The sequence below is a fragment of the Trematomus bernacchii genome, unplaced genomic scaffold (genome assembly GCF_902827165.1).
Source record: "Trematomus bernacchii unplaced genomic scaffold, fTreBer1.1, whole genome shotgun sequence".
Taxonomy (NCBI): Eukaryota; Metazoa; Chordata; class Actinopteri; order Perciformes; family Nototheniidae; genus Trematomus; species Trematomus bernacchii.
The window spans coordinates 1454600-1477585 of NW_022987973.1; the positions used below are offsets into that span (position 1 = coordinate 1454600).

Here is a 22986-nt window from a genome sequence, read left to right on the forward strand (position 1 = left end):
CACAAGAACAGGTGAGAAAAGGTGAGTGATAGTCCCTATACGGTTGTGAAGAGTGTGTGTTCAAGAAGGTTTCTCCTTAGTCTCTCCTAAAAAGTATGGTAGCCATATAGGAGTGTTTAAAATAAAGTGCAAGGGCACAATGCAAGGAGAGGCTGATGTGTCTCCAACTAGAACACTTCCAATAGGGTTTAATGGAACGCAAAAAGAAGGGGGTTGCATTCCAGAAAAAAAGGACTTCTCACACTGAATCGAGGGGTCCTAAAAAAAAAGTATTTTCGCAGAGCTTGCATTTTACTTCAGTTCGAAGTAGTTCCACGAGGAACTCTTCTTTGAACGTGCCGCTTTGTTCATCTTTAGTTGTGTTGTTCTCACTGTTCTGTATATCGCCAATAAATCAATCGCACGTGTGACGGAGAAGGGGGGGGGGGGCGGGGGGCGGGGGGCGGGGGCAGGCTGCAGCAGTCTGCACTCTGCGCAGCCTGCGCAGCTGGCTTCCTCCAAGTTTACAGTAAAACAAACTGGTGGTGTGACCAGTGGCCATTTACAATTATTAATACTATTACTATTATTAGCATTAGTCTATATTTTGGTTGAAACTAAGCCAGGAAAAAAAAAGAAAAACATGAATAATAATAAAAAAATATATAAATAAAATCGAATTTTAAAAATAATTTTCGATTATGGAGACTGTAACGAATATTCGAAAAATCGCTGGCATCCCTAGTCCTAACTATCTGCATGTTACAGATGTTTTAATTGTATGATCACATTCCCTGAGATTTCCTGCTGGTGGTGCTGTTTGAATATTTGTCTCTCCATTCAATGCTAAAACAAACAGTTGTTCCATTTATAAGTTGCAGTCTAAGAGTTGAATTACATCCTAGGTCTTTTCTAAACACATTACAATACCTGAATGGTCAAAGAAAAAAATAAATGCACCTTCCGGGCAAGAAAAAGACTCTTTGACTGCGGTGTTAGTGTTTCGCCGCTGTTTTTGTGGGTGTCTCATAAGACGAGGTTGCACCTTGTTCCCCTCTCCTATTTGTAGTTTTTAGGAACAGACTATCAATCACAGCCAGAGTCTGCAGCGTTTTGTGTCAGACCAAAATGGGGAGGGAACCTTTAACATTAGCTAAATTCTCAGGTACTTGTTGATCTTTATCTGAACATTACTAACGACCACATCTCTGACAGCCCCTTTTGACTGAGGTGTCTCAGGTACTAATGAACGAAAGGAACAAAGAAACTAGGCTGGCTAACCATTAGCACATTCCTGTTTGCATTTCTGCTGCATCTCAACTGTGTAGATCACGCATATCCTTTTTATTCAGGGTACATTTAAATAATCTGTGTTAAAGGTCACCTATTATGCAAGATCCACTTTTTCATGTCTTTCATACATAAACATGTGTCCCCCAGAGTTTCCGTTATCATTTCTTTTTGCCGGTCAACATGTCCCTTAAAGTTTAAATCTTCCGGACAAAATGCAAAAAGTGCCGGTCAAAGGTCTTCTTTGTTATTTATTGAGCTTTAAAACAAATTGATATGATTCGATATTAAAGAAACTATTATTATAAATTACTGTACACTTTTGAATAATGTAGTTAATCTACTATAATTAAACGGAGCGCTCTCTCCCTCTCCTGACAGCCCGCCAGTATCATGCAGCTCCCGGATCAGTAATGAGTGACCCGACAGTAAAAATAAACATATCTATAACTAGTTTAGGAAGTTTGAGAGGTAATTAAAATAGCTACGTGTGATTTTCTAACCTGAAGTGTGTGTTTTGTTCCGCTCGCCTCTACAGGTGATCATGCAGAGCTGCGTGTCGACTCGTCAGCAGCAGCTGATCTCTCTCTCCCCCGTCAGATTAGACTTTACTCGCGTTTATGTCCATATCGATCAGATCTAGCTAATGATATGACTACCTGCTTATCAAAAGACACCTAAACAATAAGCGTCGCTATGCAACCGGGTGAGGCCACAAAGTATAGCGCAGCATTATGCATTTGTTTACATGCCCACCGGAACCCCGAGGCATTACCAACAGATCAACGCACAATCAAACCATACAGGACATCTCTTTCTCCACATTAAGTGTTAGACATTAGAATGGACTATTCTTGTCTGTCACATACTCTTCTTGTCTGTCACATACTCTTCTTGTCTGTCACATACTCTTCTTGTCTGTCACATACTCTTCTTGTCTGTCACATACTCTTCTTGTCTGTCACGTAAGGGATAATGTGCAGCGACTTGGTCATTATGGGGAAAAGAACACCGACAGGCTAATCAGGAGCCCGACGCGAAGCGGAGGGATCTAGATCTGCATGAAGGCAGATCTAGTTTGCAGTTTGCAGTTTGCTTTTCAGCCAAACTGCAAACAGTTCAATCGACCGGACTTCTTTCTGCAGATTTGAGCGTCCTTAACAACGGTCATAAATCCTTGATAGCGGTCTGTCTGTTCTGGATTAACAACGTGTCACGTGTTCTGAATTGACCAATCAGAATCGAGTATTCAACTAAACCATGTAATAAATACTATTATTGTCTGTCACATAAGTGGCGCAACTGATACGGTATTGTGATAAGGGGAAATTATTTTGACCGGAGAGATTTAGATTTGCCGGTCTTCAGCATATTTTACCGGTCAAATCCGGTAATTACCGGCTAACTGGAAGTCTGTTGTCTCCTCTGTGTAAAGAGATTCTGAAAGTTTCAGGAAAAAAGATTCTCTCACTTTTTCTCCTGATCCATTTATATAAAAACCTGTCCGAAAAATCTGATTTTGGCCACTTGTGATGTGTTGGCTTGTGTAACCATTAGCCAATCACCAACCAAGGTAACCCCTCCCAACCTTATCACCTAAATCTCCTCCTAGAGCACCTTGTGTTCTTTTTAACCAAATATCTCTCAGAGGGGCGTGGGGAGTGGCTCCTTATTTTCATCTAAAGTAACAGACAGAGAATCAGCACTTTTGAAACAGGGCTGAAACAGAGGGGATTATGGGATGCTGCAATGATCTGTTTGGTGTTTGGAGCCAAACACTTCAGAGATATGTTTTAATATATCTGAGACCGATAATAAAGTAATGAAAAACAGTATAATAGGGGACCTTTAAGTTACTGCTCCTAGTAGGTAACTAGCAACATCCTCTCCTGTTCTCCAGATAAACAACCATAAAACAGACGGTTGGATGGATGTGTAGATATGGATGTGTAGATGTGTAGATGTGTAGACATTTATCTCCATACCGTGTTGGACCAGAACTTGACGATTGGAGCGTGGTAGAAGGCATATATTTTCCTGGTTAGGGGCAGCTTCCTGGAGCGAATCTGTGTGTCTATGTCGCTCTTTGTCTCCACGTTGTCGTGGGCTCTGGCCTCCTTGAAGACATCCTGCAGAGAGGTTGAAGGGGCCCAAATGAGACAGCAGTGGAGATAAAAAGAGTGGAAGAGAAGGAAAGCAGAGTGAAGAGGAGAATGTGAGGGGAACAAACAAAGGAATCAAGAAAAACATTTCATTTTAAGTCCAAGAAAAGTGTTTTTCAATCTAATTATCTTAATATGTCTTGCTACTCTTATTTTAAGACAACAAACTGTTCACAGCTCTGTAACTGTTTAACAAAGAAAGAAATGTAACTCAAAAATTATGTTTTTATTTCCTTTTAAAGTTAATTTCAGCTCCTATAATAAGTCTGTAATACTGTGTGTCACGTTTGCCATATGCTGTGAAAACATGTTATTTTACCGGTTGTCCCAAAGACAGTGCTGCTGTATTATGCATTGCACAACAATTAATATAGCCGATAGTTATATACTGACACACCGCCATAAAAAAAGCATTTTTGAGCATGCGTGTATCTGTACTGCGTTTTTATACAACAGATTGAAAACCTAAATTTCCCCTTGAGGGATTAATAAAGTGGCTTTTCATTCTTCTATTTTTAGATCTCACCATCTGGATGTCATCAGCGATGTTCTGGAAGTTGTGCTCGCTGTCCTCCATGGTGATCTGGTGGTCGTCCTGACTCTGAGGGATGTGAGCCATCTCGGCCTTGGACTTGTACTCCAGCAGGAGGATGGCCGGAGGCACCAGGATGCTCAGAATCACCTGGAGACACAAACGCACTAATGTGGGTGTGGGATCTTTTATTTGTCAAGAAAGTACTTTGAATGACACATAAATGCTTATTTTTTAACTTTTTAATGCCATTTTATTTCTATTTCTGAAATATATTGGACTGTTTATTTCTGTCTCTTAGTTTCTCTTATGTACATGTATATTATGCTGCTGCAACGCAAACATTTCCCAAATTAGGATCAATAAAGTACCTCTCTATCTATCTATCTATCTATCTATCTATATGTCTATCTATCCATCTATCTATCCATCCATCTATCTATCTATATGTCTATCTATCCATCTATCTATCCATCCATCTATCTATCTATCTATATGTCTATCTATCTATCTATCTATCTATCTATATATATGTCTATCTATCCATCTATCTATCTATCCATCTATCCATCTATCTATCTATCTATCTATCCATCTATATGTCTATCTATCTATCTATCTATCTATCCAGTGTTTTATTGCGCAAGTAGACATCAAACTAGTCTTTGGCTTCTCTCTAATTATAATATATTCTGTCTTGATTTTGCCTGTGTCATAGAAGAACAGAATAACACAGCCAAAGCCCTGCTGGAATTATCCCGAGCCTGATTAAAATACTTGAAATTGTTTGATATTATTGCTCACCCAAAACAAAGAAATGACAGTATATTCTTTGCATGCTAGTGTCCAATTTCAAATTTGAACAAAAACAACATTTAGGACATCAGAAAAGTCATTGTTATTAGTAGCATAACAACTATTTGTTAAGACTGCTGACAATGAACCCCACGCTGTCCCATACTGCCTAGTGTTGTCGTGTGCTGTGCTGAAGCGCAATTATCCTTGCCCATTACTGCTGTATATACAATACTGTATTCACTGTATTTATTATTATCTGTGTATTTATTCTTATTACATTTCCCATCTATTTACCTTTATTTTGTATCATTTATTTTGTACATACTTCTGATAATTGTGTATATAACTGACTGTTTTGCACTCTGGTTAGACCCTCCTTAATTTCGTTACACTGTGCTTGCATTTTGTAATGACAATAAAGTAATCTAATCTACTCTAAATTTGTTATCATATTTGTGATGCCCCTGTGGGGTCATCTGGAGAGGGTGTGGCTGTGCTGCATCTAGCCGCCTTGATTGCAGTAACTCAGGGCACCTGGGTCTGGTGCCCTGCAGCTACTTAAAGCTCCTCTCTGTTCCCCTCTCTGCAGGCACCCGGTTCGGTTGAGTATGTTATCAGTTATTTTACTTTGTGCACCTCAACACCCTCACACATACATGTCCATGCTATCCTCACCCTGCAGTTACATTACTGATACACTGACGTCCACACCTCATGCTTTACTTGCTTTGCACTTGATTAATTTGGCTAATTTGAACCACTTGCTTTAATAAACATCTTTTGTTAAACCGTTGATATGGTGTGTCTCCTCTTTGTTGTGGCCTTTTGAGCCAGGTCATAACAAAAATGTTATGATAAAAACGTATTTTGTAACAGCAATTACATTTGAATTTAGTTGCTCAGGTTTTAACCTACACTTCAGAAAATGCTTGCACCGGGAAGTCCCCTGAGATAAGAGTATTAATAAACTGTTTATTCCTCATATCACCATTAATAATCATTGTGGCATTTTAACACCTGAACACAGAGCTCCGACTGAGATTGTGATTAGACATGAAAGCAGACCTTTGTTCAAACCGCAGAACAGAACATCTGATAAACATGGGAAAAACACTGAAATGATCACATCCTGTCTCTCAAATACTTTGGACAAAGTTCAACACTGGCTGAACAACATTAGCTTACAGTTAAATGCAAAAAAAACAAAACAGTATGCATGATGTTCAGTAAACGACCGGAGCAGAAATAGAACTAGTCCCCCACTTCAAGTATCTTGGAGTCATACTGGACTCGAACTTGACTTTTAAGAAACATATTAAGAAAGTATCCAATACCATTAAATTCAACTTGCAACATTTTAAACAAATTAGACCCTTCTTAACTGTCAATGCTGCAAAGTCATACCTCCACTGTATGATTCTATCCCACATTGAATACTGTTTGACAAACTGGTCGTTTGCTTGTGCCACAACCCTTAAACCCATAGAACAGCTGTACAAGAGAGCTATCAAGGTGTTTGACAGAAAGCCTAATTCATACCACCACTGTACCATCCTTGAGAAACACAATTTCTTGAGTTTTGACAATTTTAAGTCTTTTAAAAGTATGCGTTTCTTTTATAAATGTTTACATGGACTGGCCCCCCCTCATTCATCCACAAAAAACACACTGGACGCTGCACTAGGTCAGAAACCAGAGGAGACTGTGAGGTCCACCGTAGACGGACCACTTTCGGACAAAATGTTCTATCAATTAAGGGCAGCTCATTGTGGAATAGCCTCCCAACTGAGTTACGGGATTGTCCCACTTTGAACAGTTTTAAAAGGTCAACTCAAAGAATGGTTGAGAAACAAACATGTTTACGTTTTAAAGCATTATTTGTTTTAAATGTTCATCAATATGCATTGTCCCTCTTCAAATAAACGATTACATTAAAATTAAATTAAAGCATTCATGTAACAACTATTAAACCACTGCAGCACGGTTTAACATTTGTATTAAGCTTTTCATAGACTGTTGACTCGCACCATTAAACCTCAGCAGCCTCTGTAAAGCAAGCATTCAACACGTATACTTTCATTTGTTGCCAAAAATAAAAATCTAGATGGAACATGAACCTTGTACCAGGAGTTCTTTCGCATGTTCAGCCGTCCCATCCACATGTCGGACAACAGGAACTGGGTGCACGTGTGAGCCACGAAGGGCCGCAGGTGGGAGGAGACGGCCAGCTTCAGGCAGGTGGAGTTGCTCCAGTTCTTCAGCTCGTAGGTGAGCAGCTTCATGGCCATGGTCTCATCCTGCCTGAACGACTCCTCCAGCAGGTCCACTGCCAACGTCCCAAACTCACTGAAAGGCAAGGCAAGATTATTTATATAGCACCTTTCAACACAAACAAGACAGACATTAAGAAAATGGCATTTAAAAACAGTCATTAAAAAGCAATAATAAACATAAAAAGACAAAATACATGAATAAAAGTTAAGGTGCAGTGTAAGATATGAATAGTTCAATTAAAAGCAGCGGCAGAAATAAAAGTCTTCAGCATCAAAAGCATCAAAAAACAGTTTGTTTGTTTAGCACACCTTCACTTTTATAGAGAAATGTGAGCACTTTATAGCTACCTGTCATTTTTAGATTTGATTAGATACAAAATCAAGCAGTGTCGAATAATAAAAGATAGGTACCACTTTACAATAAGACTACCCTCATAAAGGATTTATAAGTAGGTTATGAATTAGGTTGTAAACACTTTAAGAACCATCTATAAACCAGAGGCCTGTACTACGAAGCTGGATTTTCGCTTAGCCGACTAACTTCAGGGAAATCTCGGGCTTTCCGGTCCTACGACGCTGGTTCTCTTTTTAGCAGGCTAGATCTCCATGGTAACTTATGCTGAGCGGCTAACCTCCTCGGGAGGAGATTAGGTTGCAGGCTAAGAGATCAACTCAGTGAAAGCACCGCCTGCTGACCAATCAGAGCTCCGTGTGCGGAGTTTAAAGCTATCAAGTCATATTACAGGATAGAGGAAATACAGAAAAACTGCCGTTGCAGGAAAGACAGCCGGCAAAAATCAACTGACTGTGTGAACGTGAAAATTAATAGAATATCCCCTCCCATCTTCAGAGCAATCTGACTATTATAACATTAGCGTTAAGAAAGCTTACTTAAATATCTGCCACAACATAAGTAACCGGATCAGAGTAACTAGTACAGTCCGCGGCACTGTGAGTGCAGACGTCGATGTGTCCCATTATCATTCATATCATATCACATCATAATGTATCATATATTTCCTTATCCGAGTCAGCTTCTTGAGCCGTATCTGGCCGTGCAACACTCACAGTGTCACATACTGTATGCAGAAGTATTATTTTAAGCAACACATTAAGTTGACGAAACACTCGAGTCAAATGTAATTAAAGTCAGATCCACTCGTGTCTTAGACGGGGCAGTGATATCATAAACCTGTTAATGTACGCATTCAAACGCTTTTTCTTTTACCAGCTGTATTCACCTTGCAGGTGCAGCTATGTGGCTTTTATCCTGGATAAAGTGTTTAAGTCATGGATGTTTAAAGTTTAACTTCTTCATATTTGACTAATATTAAAGTTCACTTTTCATTCAGGAAGTATGACGCTGCGCTGTCAGTACGCTTGTCCGTGTTTGAGATTGGTCGAATGCTCCAAATACCACCCCTTTCATGTGAACACGCACCTAACTAGATAGGACACGGCTGGCTTGAGCGATCCATTTGATAACCAGCGTCGTAGTACAGCTTAGCGAGAGCGCGTATGTTTTGGATTGGGCCAACCGGCTAACTCAAACATATCCAGGTTAGGTTGAACCAGCTTCGTAGTACAGGCCTCAGTACTATCATAGTTTTCATACGTCAACACAGGCTCACTATTTTGGCAAGATGACTAAGCCAAGTAAGCTAAGTAGCCAATACTGAGTTGATTCTCGCTAATTAGCCAATATAAGGCTTAGTCATCTGTGGAGTGGATTCCCCCCCATCCATCTTGATGTTTCTTGGCATCTCTTATGACCATTTATGAATGAGTTACTAACATTTATAGTTGCCAAAAGGGAGCCTTGTTGTAAAGTGAAAAACAAATCACAATGTATTAATGAGTTACTACCATTTATAATAAGGCTTAGCAGTACAGATAAATGTGGGCTCACTATTTGGCAAGATGACTAAGCCGTATATTGGCTACGTAGCGAGAATCAACTCCGTGAGCAACAGATACCAAGGATGCTGGCTGATGAAGAACACGAAGTAAGCTAAGTAGCCAATATAAGGCTTAGCAACCGGTCACAGTTGCCCTGTTTATCATGTCTTATAAAAGCTTATTAATGATTTAGAAAGTGTTCACAACCTAATTAATAAATTAATTACAAACTATTCGTAAACCCTTTATAAGGCTAGTCTTATTGTAAAGTGGTACCCAAAAATATTACTGATTCTAAACGTTGTATAAACAAATAATCTACTTAATTACAAGGGGAAAAGGGGTGGGAAGAAGTTTACGTAAGGGATAATGTGCAGCGAGGCGGTCATTATGGGTAAAAGAACACCTGACAGGCAGATCAGGATCCCGACGCGAAACTATGCAGTTTGCAGTTTGCTTTTTTGCAGTTTGCTTTTTTGCAGTTTGCTTTTCAGCCAAACTGTATACAGTTAAATCGAACGGACTTCTTTGTGCAGATGTAAGCGTCCTTAACAATGGTCAATAAGTGCTTGACAACGGTCTGTCTGTTCTGGATTAACAACGTGTCACGTGTTCTGAATTGACCAATCAGAATAGAGTATTCAACTAAACCATGTAATAAACTTATTTAATCCAACCCCTTCTCCCAAAAACTAAATTAACATATATATATTATACTTAAAGAAATACATATGTTATTGAAAAACAAACAAAAACATTAAACAATAAACAGATAAATAAACAAACAAACAAATATAAATACATAACAGAGGTAAATGATATTCAAGAAAAGATAAAATAACAAACCAAATAAATAATGAATTAATACCACAGAAAGACTTTACTTTGAGTGCTCCTTGAGCTCCTCGGAGGTGTCGTCCACCACGTCGCTCTTCTTGGCCTCGTAGCCCATAGATCGAGAGAGCTTGCAGGCCACCAGCGCCTTCGCCATGTTCTCTTCGCCGTGCTGCCAGAAGAACAGCGACATTTTCTGCCTCTTCATCAGCACGGCCCACACCAGCAGCTCATTGAAAGGGTAGGGGAACCGCCGCGTCTCCGGGTCGTCTATGTCCACGATCTCTTCTTTGCTTCTCTTTTTGTTCTGCTCGATGGAAGACTCAGGCTAGGACGAGGGAGGGGGAGGCAGACGTTATTTTAATCCTTATATAACAGAGGATCCTTAGATACAGAGATAGGTTATACACTTTCCCTTTGAGGAATGTCCAAAAAAAGCCTTGATTCCTATTTCCAATGTTTACCTTAGGTTTGTATGGCTGTGCAGTTTTGATGAAGTGGTTGTGCCTCGTCTTCTCCTTCTTGTCAGCCTGCATGCTGAAGGACTCGTTATTTTTTCTCAAATGAGAACCAGGACCTGCAGGGTGGCGCCCCGACCTCTGCGCAGAAGAAGAAAGATACACGATTCTCAGTCAACAATACTTTCAGGCCCAACATCAGTCCTATACTAGTTACTATAGCTTTTTTTTTTTACGACATCCACGTGCCAAGAACCAATTAAAGGTCACCTATCATGCTATTTTTAGGCAATAGCATAGGTCTCAGATATATACAAATATATAAAAAAACATGTCTATGAAGTGTTTTGCGCAAAATACCAAACAGATCACCCATTCTAGCTATGCCTCATATCCCTCTATTTCACTTCCTGTTTCAAAAGTGCGGATTTGGGGTATAAAGCTTTAAAAAAGAGGGGCGGAGCTTATGCCTGCTCATGCGGGAGATTTTACCGGCAGATTCTGCGGTGATGAAACGCCATATCATGGATTATCAAGGATTATTTCTGAAACAGTATGGAGCTCAAAGGCTTTCTCTCTTGCCAGTTATACCACAAGGTGAGTTCCTTTTTATTTCCTGCTTCTTCACACACATGCTCTCCAGTACAGGTTAGCTCTGAGTGTTAGCGATGCTAATGTAAACACCGACCATATTACGTCCAAAACAGTCGGGCATTGTTTCTGATAGCAACGTTTCTGATAGTGCTGTGGGTCCACCGCCAATTTGACGTCATATCGGCGGCAAATCTGGATCAGCTCCGTTGTACCCCCGTTTTTAGAGATTTGGGTACGGAGGAAAAGAGCGAGGGTTTTATTTTCTGACGCTGCGTGAGTTCCCTGACACACCGGGGACACATATTTATGTATAAAAGACATAAAAAAGTGCATTTTGCAAGATAGGTCCCCTTTAAAACAACACATAAAACAAAGACAGAAGTTTCAGATAACACCAAGAAAAATACATTTTAGATACAGAGAGTGTTATACCACACCCACGAGAGAGGAAAACAGTTGGCACGACAATAAAAACTACCTCCATAAATTATATTTCAGCATGTCAAGGGATTATTTGAGCACTTTATGTCTACCAGGGGTACGGTAAATACAATTATGAAAAGACAAGTTAATGTCAGAACAGCATAGATATTTTGATTTATCCGGATTCCTTCACGATGACACAAGTTGCAAACTGTAAACATGCTTAAGCACATGTGGGCAGACAGAGACTTCTTCCTGTTGATGCCTCACTTTTGTCTTTTTATAAAAAACTTGGTTCTGTGTTTTTTAGTCTGTTGGAAATGCATCCTACGCCAAAGCAGCTTTCAGGCATCTTTTGTTAATTGCTACCAGATGAAAGTGACAAGAAGGCACGTTCACACAACACAAAGTTAATGGAGAGCTATGAACTGTTTTCCCCTCTGGTGTTGCAACAGTTCAAACTCACCCTATTGCTGCCATGTAGATTATTGTAAATGATTCTGAAGCGCTTCCTGGTGTAGTTGCATCTGTAAGTCCCACCCATCAGGTACTCAATAACCAGGCCCACATCAATCAATGTGATCTTATAGTTTGGAGGTAGATGACTCTGCAAGAAGACACAGAAAAAAAACCATTATGATCATTTTGATTAGTTAAATATACAATTATCATAGAGTATTATGAAAAGCACCCGTTAAATAAAATGCATGCCGTTATTATTATTATTATTAAAAACTGGACTGGCTTTACCTGTTTAATATCTCTAACCAGGTGGAGGAGAGTGGGGTTGTTGGGTTGCTGTTTCTACAAAATAAAAAGACGACACAAAAGCATTTCAACACACAAAAACGTTTGTATTTTTTCTGTTCACAAATTCCATCTCTGTAATTCAGTTGCTGGTGTGTGTTTTATTATTTTACCGTGTTGTAGAGCTCCTCTAGCCGACTGATTGTCAGGAAACGATGCATGCTCACGCCATTTTCTATGAGCAACTTAACAAAGTCCACCCTGTCCATCACGAGGGCATCCAGCATTGCCTGCTCCAGAGAGCTCACCTATAAACACGCAAACAAAAACATGCTGTTATAAATTTAAATAGCTAATGATTATTTATAAAACAAACACGATGAGGAGAGAAGCACATTACAACATAAACACACAATAAACTTAAATAAATATACTCTCTCCTCTCATTCGCGGCACAAGCTAGGATTCCCCGCTAGTTTCAAAACAAACAAAAGCACCGAGGGCAGCTTATGAAGACAACTGTAAGAGGGTTCATGTTTCAGTCAGAACAAGCAGAGCATGGCAGCGCGCCGAGGTCCGCTCCCCCGGGTCCTCCGCTGCAGATTGTGGTTCAGCTGAGACTCTGGGCTCGTTTTCGGGCGAGTCCGAATGTTTATAGCTAACGCTGAGCTAAGCAAACATTCATGAAAGTTGTGGCCCACTCAGATAAACAGAACGTACCAGGAGCTGCTGTCCGTACACAAACACATGATTCTTGGCGATGTCCACCCGGTCCCAGGCCAGAGTCAGGACCAGCTGATCGAAGGCAGACGAGTTTGTGCCTGAAATACAAAAACATATTATTTTCACAGGTGGGTGAAGCTTTATTAGCTGTGTAATTTCTGTTAGCTAGCTAGCAGGATTAGAGGGGTTAGGAGAGCAGGGGCAGGGCAGTAATACAGTCAATTACACACTAATACAGCAACGCAGCTGAATAGACTACATAGTAAATCCCTGTTCAGTCTCTCTCACACACCCATCTGCTCTATTGTCCTCTAGGAGCCGAGAATTGATTTTGTGGGTTTGATATAAAAATATCAACAGGGAGTAATTTTGCTAAAATGACTTAAAGGTAGGGTAGGTAAGAATGGGAAAAACCAGCTCGAGTGCGCTAGAATTTGAAACTACGCAGCCGAAAAAAATCTGGGGGGTTAGAGAGGACCTGGTCCTGCAGAGGATCAGTTCTCCTGCTGACCCCCCAGCTGCTGAGTGGTCTGTCTGTCTGTCTGTCTGACTGTCTGTCTGACTGTCTGTCTGACTGTCTGTCTGTCTCTCTGTCTCTCTGTGTGTCTGTCTGTCTCTCTGTGTGTCTGTCTGTCTCTCTGTGTGTCTGTCTGTCTCTCTGTGTGTCTGTCTGTCTCTCTGTGTGTCTGTCTGTCTCTCTGTGTGTCTGTCTGTCTCTCTGTGTGTCTGTCTGTCTCTCTGTGTGTCTGTCTGTCTGTCTGTCTGTCTCTCTGTGTGTCTGTCTGTCTCTCCGTCTCTCTGTCTCTCTGACTAAAATGACTTAATTCTATTTAAAACAACCTGAGATAAAAAGGTAGGTGTCTACCTGTGCAACAATATAACGTATGCAGTTTTAACAACAGCAATGACTTGTGTTTTCCAGTGACTTCTCCAAACTTCCTGTTTAACACGCAGCCCGCTAAATGAATTGAAATTAAATCCACCAAGGGCCTGATTTGTGCTATAGAGGATCTTTAAGTAGAAAAATACTCCCCTAGAGATAATGTTCTCCTCACTAGCTGTGAACTCAGTGTTTCCTTTTCTATTACGGAACAACTTCTCCTCCTGAAAGAGGTGTTTTGAACTGAATGTATATGGGCGCAGCAAATCTGATAAGTTGTTTTTTTAGACAAAAGCAAGGAATGTTTGAGTGACAGCAGCTGATGGATAGGAGAAACTGGTTCAGAAAGACAAACAGACTGACTGAAAATGGTCACTCCGGGTAAATATTTGTCTTCCTTAGGCGCAGTCATCTTGGTGAAACAGTAACTCATCTTTAAAAGGACTCTGGAGTACAAAAGCTCTCAGGCCTCTTAAAGAATATAAAGTGCTGCTTAAAGATGTTTCCTTCTGCACTTTTTTTCTTGCGACAACAGGGCATGTTTGTTTTTTTCTTTGAGGGAAATTGTTTTTTTTAAGCTGTTGGGCTGTGGAAACATGTAATCATAAGAAATGACTCCGGAAAAGCTGCAGATCGAGCCATAAGAAATGAATGCAACTGATTATTTAATGTGTAATGTTGTTTTTATAGGCAATCATCAATTTGTTAGTTCCAGGTTGAACATGTGCAATAAGTTCATTTCAATACGTTTTGCAATAAACATTGAACCAGTCCGGCCCTCGACTAGTACCAATTTTAAAATGTTGGCCCACTGAGTATTTGAGTTTGACCCCCCTGCTCTATAGCATCCTGAAAGAACTAAGAAATATTCAGGCCAATATTTGTAGATACATTTCCCCTTTCTTTTAACCTTCCTGTTATCCTTGGGTCAAATTTGACACATTCATAAGTATTTTTTTGTCGAAACAAGGTGTTATTTCATCTCATCGCCACACAAATCACATCATGATCAAAACTTTCATTGAATTATGCGTTTTATATAAATTAGTAGCATCTGGTGTAATTATGTGCTGCCCATTCAAAATTGAAATGGTTTTCAAAACAGAACCCTTGACATACTGTATGACCGTGTTAGAATCCATCAAATGATGTTCGAAATAATTATTCTCTGACTATTTTAAAATATTTTTTAGGGAGTGTAAATTCATAATTTGACAGTCACAGGGTATATGCAGGAATCCTGAAGTCCAATGTAATACCTTTTAAGACCTTTTTTAAGACCCTTTCCATACATTTTAAGACCTCATCGCCACTTCGAGTTCTAACCGGTTACATTGGCGACACACTTTACCTCACATTTACTATATACAGTATTGATTGTCCTTCCTCCTTATCGGACGCAAACTTGCATTTCCCCATAACGATGTTGTTTAACAACCGGCATAAACGGACCTTCGCACGCTATCAAGCAGTGATCGTGTGATGTCCTGTCCAATCCAAAGGGATGCCATAAATAAACTACACAGAATCACACCTACGCAATGATTACATTCAGGCAAACTGTAGAATACAACCTCTTTGGACAATTTATATACTTACTACAAAATGTAATACCTTGGAAAATGCAGTTTAAAACTTTTTAATAGCCTTAATTTTCCCTAAATTGATTTATCAACTTTTAATACTTTTTAAGACCCCGCGGACACCCTGAGTCATTAAAAAAGAGATAAGTAATTAATTGGAATTAACTTGGCTTAAAAAGGTGTAACCAAGATTGAGTAATAATACTTTATGTTTTATAAGCAGTCAAACCAGGACAAAAAGTTGTACAGTTGACGGGAAGACAACACAAAGGGTAACAGAGTCCGAAGAGGAATAAGACGTGCAGCTCGGTGACTGTTGAAATAAGGAGGCGCTGTGAATGTGGGCAACATGATCTCCTCAGAATCACAAAGACAAGGGTTCTCAAAGCATATCTATATCACAATGAAAACATTACTGAGTCCTGAAAGCTTGACTCCCAGTGCCAACAACCTCAGCATATGAACTGACCGAGTCCAATATGTTCCTTTCTTAAAGAAGTTATGGTCCAGAGAGAAAGAAGTTAGGGTCCAGAGAGAAAGAAGTTAGGGTCCAGAGAGAAAGAAGTTAGGGTCCAGAGAGAAAGAAGTTAGGGTCCAGAGAGAAAGAAGTTAGGGTCCAGAGAGAAAGAAGTTAGGGTCCAGAGAGAAAGAAGTTAGGGTCCAGAGAGAAAGAAGTTAGGGTCCAGAGAGAAAGAAGTTAGGGTCCAGAGAGAAAGAAGTTATGGTCCAGAGAGAAAGAAGTTAGGGTCCAGAGAGAAAGAAGTTATGGTCCAGAGAGAAAGAAGTTATGGTCCAGAGAGAAAGAAGTTATGGTCCAGAGGGAAGTGCTCTACTAACCTTGGAGTAAAGCCCTCAGAATGGCCACGTCGATGTCCTGGTGATCCTCGGAGCTGATGTGAAACACAGTGATCTGTTTTCCAATAAATAAGATAGCGGTTATCAACACGTTCCCACAGACATTATCCAGATGTTGTTTAAGAGTTTTATAAAAACTAACAATGAGCATCCCAGTCGTCTCTGTGGCAGATTTGGTGTGTTTTTTTTTAAGGAATTCTATCAAATCACTTCATCTGCACTCGTTTGAAATGGCAATAAATAAAAACTGACATGAATAATAAGTGTATACAAGTGATTAAAGAAATGCATACCAATTCTTTGCTCTTCATGCACTCCATCAGAGTCTGAAAGAGATGGATGGCATCGCTTTGGCTGAAGTTGAAGGTTTTCTTGATGGTTGCGATGATGTCGGTCTCCACACCATCAGGAAGACTCCTGCGAAGGATTTCAGAAAGACGTGGTTATGGTCACAATGCTCAAAACCACACTGCTGAAAAACACTTCAAATATAGGTTTGATCCGAGTGCTTTGATCTGTAGAGAGCACGTTATAGGAAGGTTTCCAATAACAGGACGAGTAATAGACTGAACCTAGACTCCTGTGTATGCTTGGCAATTATATTGCTTAGATAAATATATGTAAATGTATATATAATTCCTTTTATAGAGAGGCGTGTAAATATTGCATTTCATCGCTGCATATTTTTCCTTCAGCATAAATAAACATGGTTATACTATAGCCATACAAGTGTATTTTTGTTTTGTTTAGATATGTTATTTCCTGTACCTTTTTTTTTAATGTATTTTATATACCATCGTCTTTTACTTGATAACTAACCTTCAGAAGGAATTGATTAACTTTTAATCGTATCTGCTCTGGGCTAAATCCAGCAGCAGCTAGTGGTATTTAAGATTTTGAAGGTCAGACAACAATCCATCACCGTCCAAGGTAATTCAAATTATAATCAACTAAGTTTGTGAATATGGACACATTTACACTGAAGATATCAACTGTGGTCATCTGTGATTGTCTCACAACATCTAGCAGCACTATGAGCACACATTTCTTTGACTTTCAGCAGATTACTTTCCAAAGATTCAAGATTCAAAGGGTTTATGGTCATATGCACAATCACTACAGTGGAGATATGGCAATGAAAAACGTAACTCCCGGGCTCTTCCAACAATGCAACCTAATATATGACCTGCTCCATCGAAATCAGTCGCATTGACCCGAAGACACATTTTGAGTTGTACTGTATACACTGTTGGAAAGAGGAGATTCCTAGCTTTCTAATGATATCAGGATTGTTGTTGAAAAAATGGCCTTCAAAGTTTCCTCTTCTTGCATCGATCTGATTGATTATTAGCGGAGCAAATGATCAAAATACTACGGAGGGAAGATATTTTCATTTGGATTACTGGTCTGGGGGAAGCTCGCGAGTGTTTGTGTGTGTATGTGTGTGTGTGTTTGTGTAATTTTGCATTTGTGTGTATTGTGTTTGTTTCCCGGGGAAAACAATCACGAGAAACACCGGCTGTTGTTATGCCTGCTGTGACTTCAAGTTACTCCGTTCTCCGCTTGTAAATATGCCGTCACAAGCTTCAGAGTTGTATTTATCATCTGAATTTGCCGAAACAAGTTTAATATTCTGAAAGCCAAGAATTTGTTTAATTGAAATCAGATGAAAACAAACTGTAACGGACCCTGCCGTGTTATCTAGGATTACTATACGCCTTGCATTCATAATTTCAGCCGGAGGGAGGGGGAGCTGCGCTGCGGAAGAGCCGAGTGCGAGTGAGAGCTGTCATCTTCCCTTTACAAGCTTCAAAAATGTATTTATCGTGTGATTTTTGAAATAAAAGTTTCATATTCTGAAAGCCAAGACTTTGTTTATTTAAAATCAAACAAAACACCCGAACCCTGAAAAACTATTTTTTTACGTAAATCCACGTTTATTTTGAAATGAGCCGTTGCGACTTCCGATTGATTTCGATAGAGCGGGTCACATATATGTAGGACATTAAACAAATAAACAAATAAAAATAGTGCCAGAAGTAACAGAGTGGAGTAGAATATTAGAATAACTGCACTGTCACAAGTTCAGCTATATTTATCTCTCTTATAACGGACTGGGCTGCGGATGTGTTGTTAGATATACTTCTGGGCCGGTAATAGATCAGAGCCGCCATCGACGCTGCCATCAAAGGGAATGCAGAAGAAGGAAGTACAGCAGAGTGAATGACTCATCACCAACAGCATCACACTGCCTTTTCTCCTCTTGCTAACCCTTCAACCTTTAATCACTGCTTTTAACCACAAATCTAGATATTTTGTAAAAAACTTGAAACCTTGATTATCTTTAATTATCTGTAGAGTACTTCATCAGGGTATATGCAAGAATCCTGAAGTCAAATGTAATACCTTTTAAGACCCTTTTCGTACATTTTAAGACCTCATCGCCACTTCGAGTTTTAACCGGTTACATTGGCGACACACTTTTTCACATACTTTTTAATAGCCTTAATTTTTGCTAAATTGATTCATCAACTTTTAATACTTTTTAAGACCCCGCGGACACCCTGTTCATACTTTATTCAGTTTCTTGATTCATTCCCTCCTTAACTATCCTCTGCCAAAGAGGTCATGTTTTTAGTGAGGTTTGTTGCAGGATAAAAAAAACACTGCCCCAATTCTCATGAAACTTGTTGGAAGGGTGCAGCATAGGCTTAGGGTGATCCCGTACCTTTTGTAGAGGATTCAAAACAGGGGGCAGATACACAAATTGGGTTTTACTTTAATTAACACCCTGTCATGTGAACACCCCCTCATGTCTGAACAACTACACTGAACAGCTATCAATGTGTTGTTTAAGCACTTGGAGCAATTATTTAAAAAAACATATTTTAGTTTCCATGTTATTTCTACATTACAAAGTAAATCTCATACACAGATTGAAGTCAGAACAACAGCTTCCCAACTGAGGCCACCAAGGGGCCATGTTGTAGTTTGGGATTACACTTTAAATCAAGACTTAAGACAGTTTTTGCTTTGGCAAGCCAACCACAGCTATCATTTTCTTCCCCAGCCCACCACTGTGCTGTGTTTGTTTGTTTGTTTGTGTCCTACCCTCCCTCCTCGGTCTGCTTGTGGACGTAGGCCAGAATGTCAGCAGCGCGGCCTGTCCCCTCACACACCACCACCGGGACAGGGGGGCTCTCCTGCAGGTACTCCAGCACCGTCAGGATCACATTGGGACCCCCCTCGAAGATCAGGGCCACAACAGGAACACCCTGACCAATTCCTTCAAGAAGGAAGATGGAGAGAGTGCTTTAAGTTTGAGGTACATTTTTCAATTGCAGAATACAGCTCCACCCCGGTGACAGTTAGTGGCTGAGCTGATAATAACCACACTGTTATTATCTAGTTTCCAACAGACTAAGACAAACTCACTTTGTATTAAAAGGGTATGAATTGCAAAGTTACTTTTCATGTATGACAACTCTCCAAGTATTGTGCATCATAAGCTAGTAATAGAGGAAGAATAAGATATCATTTAAAGTATTTTTTAAGAAGGGGGAACCCTATGAGCTTGGTCTTAAGGCACCGGCACAAAAATTGAACACAGAGTGGAGTAGAATCTGAATAACTTTGAAGCTCCATACAGCACAATAAAAATAATATATATTAAAATGGCATTTCTTTAAAAGACGCTATGGATTTTAGTCATTTAATTGGCTAATTGTGGTATTTTGACGAGGAGAAGCTGAGTAAGGCGATGGTTTTGGTCGTCTAGACACAAAAACAGTGTCACTGAATTATCTCAGAAGAGCCCCAGACTGCTTCTGCAGATGAAAAGTGATCCAGTCTAATCTTTTGTTTCTCACAAATCCAAGCGAGGGACACCGTTGCATTAAAAAGGTTTTTCTTACGTGCGTGTATTCTTTGGAGGTTGATGTGCTTCTCCAGGTCTCGCCGCAGTTGGACCTCGGCGCCGTACCGGCCCACTGTCCCATCATCCACCAAGAGGAAATGGGAATGCAGATTGTTGAGAACGTTTAGTTTGCTGAGAGGGTTCAGCAGCGTCTGATACGGAGCGATGATCTGCAGGGGGGACATGATGGGGAAAGCAGGAAAGCAAAATGACATATTAATAAACAAACATTGACAAAATAATTGCTGACCAGACATTAAATAGAGATGTTATCCAGCAGTGAAACTATCAACATCTTTTCTAGAACAAATGAGATTGTGAGAGTTGCATCTTACGTCTCGGCCAATGAGATCATTCCGGTTTTCAAGGGCTCCCCAGGGTGCAATCCCAATAGTGCAAATTTTCTTTGATGATCTTGAGCAGTGTTCTTTGAGAGCGTCTCCCACATGCTTTGCCACACCTTTATAAAGGAAACATTAAACAATCAATAAACCTTCAGTCTTTCCTGGACAACATTTGTATTGCTTCTTAACCTTTGCCATCCTACACTTAATGGCATGAATCTATGAGCATTAGAAAGTGCGCTAAATATTGTGATTGCCGTTAACCACGCATGTAAGAAAGATGTTCTGTGGCCAAACGCCGCATATGGGGCAAGTCGACAACACATTAGTCCTGGGGTTGTGTGCGAACCACAGTCCTGTGCTGATGGATCTCATGGATTCAGCAGTAATTTGTGATGCTGGAGACCATCCCAACTGGTCAGGCAGCCAGAGGCATTAAAAGTAATCACCAGTGTGGGTAATTGACCCTGTGAGTAATGATTTAAACACTATGATCAGACCACAGCATCTTAACTGTGGCTGAAGATACACCTCGGCCGCGACACGCAGCCAAATGACACGCTTAGAGCCCGGCATTACAACTTCTGCTTCATCAGCGCAACACACACTGATGCTGGCAGTGTGCTTGTGCAGGTTGCAGCAAAATGTAAGTGTGAGTGGGTGACCATTAAGGGAATGTGTGAGCAGGGGTGGATATAAGAGATTTAGCTGCCTTAGCTTTTCAATAATACCGATTCACAAACATTGTGCATTAATGTCAGGACAAGGACAAACAGAATGTGTGTGTGTGTGTGTGTGTGTGTGTGTGTGTGAGTATTGCATGTTGATTTTGTCAAAAACATTTGTAATTGACATTGTTGCCAAATCATCAGCATCCTGTCTTATTCAAAGAAAGTCATTGGCTAACGTATTTATTCATAGGTTTCGTTACCCAAATGATATCCGCTTAAAAAGGCAGTTTAACATTCACACATTTGCTCACACATTGCTGCCCCTAACATTTACCCACACATTTTTCCGTTAAGACTAACATAACGTCTCTCCTGTTGCCCACCTGTGTTGACCCCTCCGGTGAGGATCCAGGCCCCGGTGGTGACGGCAGCTTTGATGAGGCCCTTGCCCACCACCTGCTTGATGCGTGGGTGCAGCTCGAAGTTCTGAACCCCTCCATGGACAGAGATGAGGATCTTGGGAAGCTCCATATGCCAATCCTTCAGCATCAGCCGCAGGATGCTCTCCGGCCGCGTGTCGTGGGACACACGCACATACTGCAGACGAATGAACAGACACAAGATAAGCATGTTCACATAATGTGGAAAATAGCAGCATAACGTCACACCTGAGAAGCTTAAACCAAAAGATGTGTGGTAGCAGGATGACTAATTGATTGATGGACTCAAAATGTCAGCAATAGATTTGAATGATAAGAATAAGCAGTTATCAAGACTGGGGATAGACTTTTCACCTGATTCTTTCATATTGAGTTTGTTTGTCAACAATGACTTACTAATAACACGTCATTTCGCGATTTAAAAAGAAAGTAATCTAGGAAAAACACCTACCTAGTACAGTAGTAACCAGTGTTAATGTATGAAAATAATTGTAGATTATGAGTCTACACCCTTAAAAACTGTGTAAGACATTTTTTCCAACATCCATATCAGTTATCATCACTCACAAGATTACTTTTGACATGAACGTGGCCCCCAGCGGGTAAAAGACTGCCCTCCTACCTTGGCTCTGTATGAGTGAGACCCTCCCTGGAAGTTGATGACACCATAGGCGTCAGTGGGGCTGGCCTCTGTGTGTTTCTCCACCGACCACTCCTGCTCGGTCAGGTTGGGGTTCTCACCCAACTTCACGTCCGAGTACTTCGCGGCCAAGCTGGCCGTGAAGCCAACATGCTGCCGCACCAGCCGCCCACAGCAGCATCTGCAGGGGCAACAAAACAACGTTTAAACAATATCATGATATACTTAGATAATTAAATACATAGTAGCAGTAATGCTGCGGGACACAGCAGATACAAACGGAATATTAACAATAGCACATTTATGTTATTCTTAATTTATCAGACATTTTGCATGCATATAAATCACATTTACACAGATGTTTAAAATCAAGAAAGAAATATCAGACTTTTACCTATTTTATTATAATGTATGCAGCCATCAAGTGCATATTGAGGACCATTTGACATGGTTCCTAACTAAAGACAGCTTGAGATGTTTTTTAAAGGGGACCTATTATGCAAAATCCATTTTATGTATTTTATACATAACGATGTGTCCCCTCTGTGTAAAGAGATTCTGAAAGTTTCAGGAAAAAAGATTTGCTCACTTTTTGTCCTGATCCATTTATATAAAAACCTGTCTGAAAATTAGCTGATCAGATTTTGGCCACTTGATGTCATAACGATTTGTTGGCTTGTGTAACCATTAGCCAATCACCAACCAAGGTAACCCCCCCTTAGCTAATAAGCTAACGACTGTAGATAACTAGCTATTTCTGGTCAAATCTGCTACCGACTGTGGTTCCTTCAGATATGATGCTGGTTTGTAATAAGAAGCCTGGTTTGCCTACCTCTATCAATTAATTGTAGTTTTACCAATTATCACTGTAATGTAAACTGCATATGTGACATGTAAGGATGTTGACTTGGCGATTCACCATTAACATCCTAAACATCCAAATAC

The 22986-nt window shown here is 40.2% G+C and overlaps 1 protein-coding gene across 3 annotated transcripts in view; it reads right to left on the minus strand.

The window, feature by feature from the left end:
• The window catches only part of trpm7 (transient receptor potential cation channel, subfamily M, member 7), a 52918-nt gene that overhangs the window by 18461 nt on the left and 11471 nt on the right, over positions 1-22986 (minus strand). The window contains exons 4-19 of one of the 3 annotated variants that reach the window (XM_034116675.1): positions 22024-22222; positions 21345-21558; positions 20282-20406; positions 19945-20116; positions 19142-19316; positions 16324-16447; positions 16013-16085; positions 12710-12810; positions 12163-12297; positions 11993-12046; positions 11709-11849; positions 10232-10366; positions 9818-10095; positions 6879-7107; positions 3958-4113; positions 3255-3398 (exon numbers count right to left, since the gene is read on the minus strand). In XM_034116675.1, coding sequence (XP_033972566.1) covers positions 3255-3398; positions 3958-4113; positions 6879-7107; positions 9818-10095; positions 10232-10366; positions 11709-11849; positions 11993-12046; positions 12163-12297; positions 12710-12810; positions 16013-16085; positions 16324-16447; positions 19142-19316; positions 19945-20116; positions 20282-20406; positions 21345-21558; positions 22024-22222 — 2455 coding nt within the window. Of the gene's footprint in view, positions 1-3254; positions 3399-3957; positions 4114-6878; positions 7108-9801; positions 10096-10231; positions 10367-11708; positions 11850-11992; positions 12047-12162; positions 12298-12709; positions 12811-16012; positions 16086-16323; positions 16448-19141; positions 19317-19944; positions 20117-20281; positions 20407-21344; positions 21559-22023; positions 22223-22986 lie in introns of those variants that run through there. The other 2 variants (XM_034116676.1, XM_034116677.1) reach the window with 2 other exon arrangements.